Source organism: Haliotis rubra, unplaced genomic scaffold (assembly GCF_003918875.1).
Source record: "Haliotis rubra isolate DU_JTF1 unplaced genomic scaffold, ASM391887v1 Scf247, whole genome shotgun sequence".
Lineage (NCBI taxonomy): Eukaryota > Metazoa > Mollusca > Gastropoda > Lepetellida > Haliotidae > Haliotis > Haliotis rubra.
Window position 1 is genome coordinate 1,186,996 of NW_025766525.1, and position 9,408 is coordinate 1,196,403.

A 9,408-nucleotide genomic window follows, 5' to 3' on the forward strand; every position below is an offset into this window, starting at 1 on the left:
AACTGTGCCTCCAAGACGGGTGACCAGATGGGCTACACAGCTAACTGTGCCTCAAAGACGAGTGTCCAGATGGGCTACACAGCTAACTATGCCTCCAAGACAGGTGACCAGATGGGCCACACAGCTAACTGTGCCTCCAAGACAGGTGACCAGATGGGCCACACAGCTGACTGTGTGTCCAAGAGCTACTTCACGCAGGTGTCTCTGTTGCTCCACAGGCCTGCGATGTGTGATGAGTAATGCCACGCACAGCAGGCCCAGAAATAACAGCCTGTACTTCATTGAACTGCAGAACTCCAGATTATATTACTGAAGGAACTGAAAATAAAAGGAACCGAAACATTTTATTAATGACTTCATCATGATGTCTCCTATGTCAAGATACTCTCTAACTTTAGAACAAAGCTATGAGAATTAATAAATCATAAACCATCCCTGAAGAAGATGCTTCCTGTTTCAGATGTTGGAGGAGACATCCCATGATGCTGACTATGATAAAGGGACAGGATATGTTTGATTGAATTGTACATGGGAGCTGTGGTTTTATTGCACCATTCATCATCATGGCGACACCTATCCTACAGTGCTACATTAATCAACCACTGAGCCTGGTAGCACACTAGCAATTAACTTCAATAAAATGGATACCGCAGCAAGACAGATCACTAATGTCACACATGGGTACATCAGTAGATCACAGATGTCACACATGGGTACATCAGTCAGATCACAGATGTCACACATGGGTACATCAAGGTCATGAAGAGCAGAGGAAGGCTATGAAGGCCTCATGGCTACCTTATTCCAACCTAACACTAATCATATATCTGACATTGCATCTCTCTCATAAAGTGGCACCTTCCGAAGAGGATGGATTTTCATTTATTTACCTTTTTCCATTATTTATTACCCTTGGTTGCTAGCAACATGTCAGCATATTGGTATAGAGCCACAGTCAAGGCCCCAAATATTCCTCCACTGCCAGCATATTGGCATAGTGCCACAGTCAAGGCACCAAATATTCCTCCACTGTCAGCATATTGGCATAGTGCCACGGTCAAGGCACCAAACATTTCTCCACTGTCAGCATATTGGCATAGTGCCACGGTCAAGGTCCCAAACATTCCTCCACTGTCAGTATATTGGTATAGTGCCACGGTCAAGGCACCAAACATTCCTCCACTGCCAGCATATTGGCATAGTGCCACGGTCAAGGTCCCAAACATTCCTCCACTGCCAGCATATTGGTATAGTGCCACGGTCAAGGCACCAAACATTCCTCCACTGTCAGCATATTGGTATAGTGCCACGGTCAAGGCACCAAACATTCCTCCACTGTCAGCATATTGGTATAGTGCCACGGTCAAGGCACCAAACATTCCTCCACTGTCAGCATATTGGTATTGGCATAGTGCCACGGTCAAGGCACCAAACATTCCTCCACTGCCAGCATATTGGTATAGTGCCATGGTCAAGGCATTCCTCCAAACATTTCCTCCACTGTCAGCATATTGGTATAGTCCTCCCACAGTCAAGGCACCAAACATTCCTCCACTGTCAGCATATTGGTATAGTGCCACGGTCAAGGCTCCAAACATTCCTCCACTGTCAGCATATTGGTATAGTGCCACGGTCAAGGCACCAAACATTCCTCCACTGCCAGCATATTGGTATAGTGCCACGGTCAAGGCACCAAACATTCCTCCACTGCCAGCATATTGGTATAGTGCCACGGTCAAGGCACCAAACATTCCTCCACTGCCAGCATATTGGTATAGTGAAACAGTCAAGGCACCAAATATTCCTCCACTGCCAGCATATTGGTATAGTGCCACGGTCAAGGCACCAAACATTCCTCCACTGTCAGCATATTGGTATAGTGCCACGGTCAAGGCACCAAACATTCCTCCACTGCCAGCATATTGGCATAGTGCCACGGTCAAGGCACCAAACATTCCTCCACTGTCAGCATATTGGTATAGTGCCACGGTCAAGGCACCAAACATTCCTCCACTGTCAGCATATTGGTATAGTGCCACGGTCAAGGCCCCAAACACTGTCAGCATATTTCCACTCCACTGCCAGCATATTGGTATAGTGCCACGGTCAAGGCACCAAACATTCCTCCACTGTCAGCATATTGGTATAGTACGGTGCAAATTCCTCCACTGTCAACGGTCAAGGCACCAAACATTCCTCCACTGTCAGCATATTGGCATAGTGCCACGGTCAAGGGCCCAAACATTCCTCCACTGTCAGCATATTGGCATATGCGGTCACGGTCATTCCTCCACTGTCAAACATTCCTCCACTGTCAGCATATTGGCATAGTGCCACGGTCAAGGCACCAAACATTCCTCAACTGCCAGCATATTGGCATAGGCCACGGTCAAGGCACCAAACATTCCTCCACTGTCAGCATATTGGTATAGTGCCACGGTCAAGGCACCAAACATTCCTCCACTGTCAGCATATTGGTATAGAGCCACAGGTGCCACTCAACTGTCATTCCTCCACTGTGGCATAGTGCCACGGTCAAGGCACCAAACATTCCTCCACTGCCAGCATATTGGCATATTAGAGCCACAGTCAAGGCACCAAATATTCCTCCACTGCCAGCATATTGGTATAGAGCCACAGTTAAGGCAGCAAATATTCCTCCACTGTCAGCATATTGGCATAGTGCCACGGTCAAGGCACCAAACATTCCTCCACTGCCAGCATATTGGTATAGTGCCACAGTCAAGGCACCAAATATTCCTCCACTGCCAGCATATTGGTATAGTGCCACAGTCAAGGCCCCAAACATTCCTCCACTGCCAGCATATTGGTATAGTGCCACGGTCAAGGCCCCAAACATTCCTCCACTGCCAGCATATTGGTATAGTGCCACAGTCAAGGCACCAAACATTCCTCCACTGTCAGCATATTGGTATAGTGCCACAGTCAAGGCACCAAACATTCCTCCACTGCCAGCATATTGGTATAGAGCCACAGTCAAGGCACCAAACATTCCTCCACTGTCAGCATATTGGTATAGAGCCACAGTCAAGGCACCAAACATTCCTCCACTGTCAGCATATTGGTATAGTGCCACGGTCAAGGCCCCAAACATTCCTCCACTGCCAGCATATTGGTATAGTGCCACAGTCAAGGCACCAAACATTCCTCCACTGCCAGCATATTGGTATAGTGCCACGGTCAAGGCACCAAACATTCCTCCGCTGCCAGCATATTGGTATAGTGCCACAGTCAAGGCACCAAACATTCCTCTACTGTCAGCATATTGGTATAGTACCACAGTCAAGGCACCAAATATTCCTCCACTGCCAGCATATTGGCATAGTGCCACGGTCAAGGCACCAAACATTCCTCCACTGCCAGCATATTGGTATAGTGAAACAGTCAAGGCACCAAATATTCCTCCACTGCCAGCATATTGGTATAGTGCCAGTCAAGGCACCAAATATTCCTAAACACATTAAACATTAATTTCACTCAATATCAAACTGATGGTGTATGACCTTTGTAAAGGTACAGCAGGAAGGCCAGTACAGCTGTTTGTGCCCATGTTGATAATCATCCTTCTTTGTTTGCATATGGACCAAAAAGTGCAGTAACCAAGCTCCGACAAACATTGTTTCCAGTTCCAATCTTACAAATCAACACGTTCAACAATATACAAATTTGCACACTGCCCTCATCTTCCTTGTAGGTAGACGTCTTCTCGCAAACTCTTTCTCATCTCTCATTGCCACGAGGTGCATAGATCATAGCAGACTTGTCAAAACTGACACAGCGGCCTCCACAGGAAGACTGTAGACTTAATATTTCTCCAACCTAATAAAGGGAGCCATTTGAAGCTTTGGGGCTAATTAAAGCTGCCCTATGAGGACAGGTTGTAGGACATATTATCTGTTCAACAGAAGTCAAGTCCTGACCTGTCGTCATCAATAATTGATTCTACAATTGGTTATCACTGTAAACGTGGAGCAAAGGAAGTGGTAGAGTGCTGTGTAAGTTCGGCAGACAGAAGGGTGATTATCGTCTGGCTGTTTTTAGAGAGGAAGGGTGACTTGTCTTGCTATGCAGAAATGGTCTGTCTTCAACCATACCACTCGCTCATGGCTAACCATCCTGATTTTAGTCTGTATATTTTACTTTAGCAGTTGTTCCTAACAAAGAACTGAAACAATCTGACATGCTAATGAGTGAGTGAGAACTATACATACATACATACACACACACACACACACACACACACACACACACACACACACACATATATATATATATTTATACACTAATAAAAGCCAAATTTATTTTAAAGAAACATAATTTATCAAATCCTACTGTGTCTAGATTCAACAGAGGTAACTGTGGAACGTGTCGACATATTGCTGAAGGACACTCTGTAACTTTCACGAGACACGGAGAATTCTATGTAAAACAGAATTTTTACTGCTCTTCCAAAAACATAATATATGTCATAACATGCACAGGCTGTAATGAACCCGAGTTCGTGTCCACAAACAACAAATAAAGTGTCCTGAAACCCGATGTATCCCACTGAGTGAACATCTAGATGTCTGTGCGAAAGGAAACCATATTAAATTTACAATATTTCCTTTTTATCAAGTACAAAATTCGGACAAAGTAAAACGAATTTTAAATGAACACTACTTCATAGACAAGTTCAAACCAATGCTAAACCATTGCAAGCTGTGACCTTGTCGCTCTAGAATTTTGTCCATATTGTGACGTCACAATATATATGTAATGACGTCATACTGTAACTGCTACAATCTCCCTGAAGAGAAAAAGAACGAAACATATCAGTCTGTGTGTGTGCTTGTGTGTGTGAGTGTGGTGAGAGAGAGTGTGTATAATTTCTACAAAGTTGTAAGTTTTGGTTAACATCAGTGGTGTTACATTGGTAAATCTGTATGTTTTGAATGTCCTGACAGATTCCTGTATCTGGCGGACCTTCCACTGGACTGTTGAATGTCCTGACAGGCTCCTGTATCTGGTGGACCTTCCACTGGACTGTCGAATGTCCTGACAGATTCCTGTATCTGGTGGACCTTCCACTGGACTGTTGAATGGCCTGACAGACTCACGTATCTGGCGGACCTTCCACTGGACTGTTGAATGTCCTGACAGACCCCTGTATCTGGCGGACCTTCTACTGGACTGTTGAATGGCCTGACAGACTCCTGTATCTGGCGGACCTTCTACTGGACTGTTGAATGTCCTAACAGATTCCTGTATCTGGTGGACCTTCCACTGGACTGTTGAATGTCCTGACAGACTCCTGTATCTGGTGGACCTTCCACTGGACTGTTGAATGTGATGGCAGATTCCTGTATCTGGTGGACCTTCCACTGGACTGTTGAATGTCCTGGCAGACTCCTGTATCTGGCGGACCTTCCACTGGACTGTTGAATGTCCTGACAGACTCCTGTATCTGGTGGACCTTCCACTGGACTGTTGAGTGTCCTGACAGGCTCCTGTATCTGGTCGACCTTCCACTGGACTGTTGAATGGCCTGACAGACTCCTGTATCTGGCGGACCTTCTACTGGACTGTTGAATGTCCTGACAGATTCCTGTATCTGGTGGACCTTCCACTGGACTGTTGAATGTCCTGACAGATTCCTGTATCTGGTGGACCTTCCACTGGACTGTTGAATGTCCTGACATTCCTGTATCTGGCGGACCTTCCACTGGACTGTTGAATGTCCTGACAGACTCCTGTATCTGGTGGACCTTCCACTTGACTGTTGAATGTCCTGACAAACTCCTGTATCTGGTGGACCTTCCACTGGACTGTTGAATGTCCTGACAGGCTCCTGTATCTGGTAGACCTTCCACTGGACTGTTGAATGTCCTGACAAACTCCTGTATCTAGTGGACCTTCCACTGGACTGTTGAATGTCCTGACAAACTCCTGTATCTAGTGGACCTTCCACTGGGCTGTTGAATGTCCTGACAGACTCCTGTATCTGGCGGACCTTCCACTGGACTGTTGAATGTGATGGCAGATTCCTGTATCTGGTGGACCTTCCACTGGACTGTTGAATGTCCTGACAGACTCCTGTATCTGGCGGACCTTCCACTGGACTGTTGAATGGCCCGACAGACTCCTGTATCTGGTCGACCTTCCACTGGACTGTTGAATGTCCTGACAGACTCCTGTATCTGGCGGACCTTCCACTGGACTGTTGAATGGCCTGACAGACTCCTGTATCTGGCGGACCTTCCACTGGACTGTTGAATGTCCTGACAGACTCCTGTATCTGGCGGACCTTCCACTACACTGTTGAATGTCCTGACAGACTCCTGTATCTGGTGGACCTTCCACTGGACTGTTGAATGTCCTGACAGATTCCTGTATCTGGTGGACCTTCCACTCGACTGTTGAATGTTATGGCAAATTCCTGTATCTGGCGGACTTTCCACTGGACTGTTGAATGTCCTGACAGACTCCTGTATCTGGCGGACCTTCCACTGGACTGTTGAATGTTATGGCAAATTCCTGTATCTGGTGGACCTTCCACTGGACTGTTGATTATCCTGACAGACTCCTGTATCTGGTGGACTGTGGATACCTGTAGCTCCTGGACTGTATATCTGTAGATCCTAGACTGCATATCTGTAGCTAGAAAAACTGTATATCTGTAGCTCCTAGACTGTATATTTCAAGATCCTAGACTGTACATCTGTAGCTCCTAGACTGTATATCTGTAGCTCCTAGACTGTATATCCATGTATATATGTGTATATCCTTGTCAATATCTGTGTATCCTTTTATACATATGTATATCCTTGACTACATCTGTATGTCCTTTTTTATATCTGTATATCCTTGTCTATATCTGTATGTCTTTCTATATCTGTATATCCTTGTCGATATCTGTATATCCTTGCCAATATCTCTATATCCTTTTCTATATATTTATATCCTTGTCTATATCTGTATATCCTTGTCTATATCTGTATATCCTTGTCTATATCTCTATATCCTTGACTATATCTCTATATCCTTGTCCATATCTTAATGTGCTTGTCCATATGTCTGTAGATCTTGTATATATCTGTGTATCCAAGTCTGAATATCTGTATATCCTGGTCAAGAGACATATTTCAGTCCTTTCGGTTAGCCTGATCAGAACAACCAGGATATCCAGACAAATTGGTCACCTACTTTCTGAAATATACAACAAATACCTTTCTAACCTGACTTCCCACGGTAGAACACTGCAGTCCACCATATTCCACCTACATCCCAATCAAAAGTACTAGAATCTGTACTTAACTGAGAAAGTGTAATCCCAAATATAACACATGTTAGATCCCAATCAGTCCATAATACAAGCCAGTGATGTACAGCATGAGCATCAGTTGGCACCATCAGGTCATGATGACCCACAATCTGACAGGTCATGATGACCCACTATCTGACAGATCACACTACAACACAGGCCTACTACACATGTCAGTGTGCACACAACACAGATAACATCTCCAGGGACAAGTAAGGAACACAGACTGGTGGCTGTCCCACACCATGATCACTGACACACTGATATCAGCAGCTTATGTGCATGTCTGGTAGAGGTGTTTCAAGGGTACATATGTATTGAATTTGCTGTGTGTAGGGTGGGTGTGACTATTTATATCATGGACTATATCAGCCAACTCAAGATATGCACGGGGCATGGGAAAGTAAAGCTTAAGTCCCAGCCTTGGCCACATACAGCAAACATCCAGTTGAATACAAGCTTCATTCTCAAACCATCAAGTTGTCAAATTGTCAGCTATATGACACAATAATACATGCATGCACATAAACACACCGACACAGACACAGACACAAACACACAGACACGGACATAACACACAGACACAGACATAAACAATCAGACATAAACACACAAACAGAAAAACACACACAAACATAAACAAACACACAGACATAACACACAGACACAAACACACAGACATAACACACAGACACAGACATAAACACACAGACACAGACACGAACAAACACACAGACACAGACATAACACACAGACACAGACACGAACAAACACACAGACATAAACACACAGACACAGAAATAAACACACAGACACAGACATAACACACAGACACAAACACAGACATAACACACAGACACAAACACAGACATAACACAAAGACACAGACATAAACACACAGACACAGACACGAACAAACACACAGACACAGACATAACACACAGACACAGACATAAACACACAGACACAGACACGAACAAACACACAGACATAAACACACAGACACAGACATAATGCAAAGACACAGACATAAACACACAAACACAGACATAAACACACAGACATAAACACACAAACAGAAAAACACACACAAACATAAACAAACACACAGACACAAACACAGACATAACACACAGACACAGACACGAACAAACACACAGACATAAACACACAGACACAGAAATAAACACACAGACACAGACATAACACACAGACACAAACACAGACATAACACACAGACACAGACATAAACACACAGACACAGACACGAACAAACACACAGACACAGACATAACACACAGACACAGACATAACACACAGACACAGACATAAACACACAGACACAGACACGAACAAACACACAGACATAAACACACAGACATAACGCACAGACACAGACATAAACACACAGACACAGACATAAACACACAGACACAGACATAAACACACAGACATGAACACACAGACACAGACATAAACAATCAGACACAGACATAAACACACAGACATAAACACACAAACACAGACATAAACACACACAGACATAAACACACAGACATGAACACACAGACACAGACATAAACAATCAGACACAGACATAAACAATCAGACACAGACATAAACACACAGACACAGACACAAACATGAACACACAGACACAGACATAAACAATCAGACACAGACATAAACAATCAGACACAGACATAAACACACAAACACAGACATAAACACACAGACATAAACAGATAAAAAAAAATATTAAAAAATAAGAAAAACAAAACAAAAACAAAACACATAGACATAAACAAACAAACACAAACACTCAGACACAAACTCACAGACACAAACACGGACATAAACACACAGACACAGAGAAACACAGACATAAACACACACACACATACATAAACACACAGACACAGACAAACACACAGACACATGCACATACAAAATCACACTAATAGACATACACACAAGCATAGACACACATAAACACACATCACACAGTCAGCACATAAACACAAACCACACAGTGCAGCATACAAGATGAAAGTCTCCAAAGGACTTTGCTTTGTTTACCCAAA

General features: G+C 44.0%; 1 protein-coding gene across 1 annotated transcript; it reads right to left on the minus strand.

The window, feature by feature from the left end:
* Window positions 1-899: 899 nt before the first annotated feature.
* Window positions 900-2,066, minus strand: LOC124279165 (nucleoporin NUP116/NSP116-like). The gene has a single exon (XM_046714966.1). It carries the CDS (start codon window positions 2,064-2,066, stop codon window positions 900-902), a length of 1,167 nt encoding a protein of 388 aa, XP_046570922.1.
* Between the last annotated feature and the right edge of the window lie 7,342 nt (window positions 2,067-9,408).

Excerpts from the sequence above, each read along its gene's own strand:
- LOC124279165 (XM_046714966.1), bottom strand. The coding sequence starts at position 2,066 with ATGCTGACAGTGTTTGGGGCCTTGACCGTGGCACTATACCAATATGCT.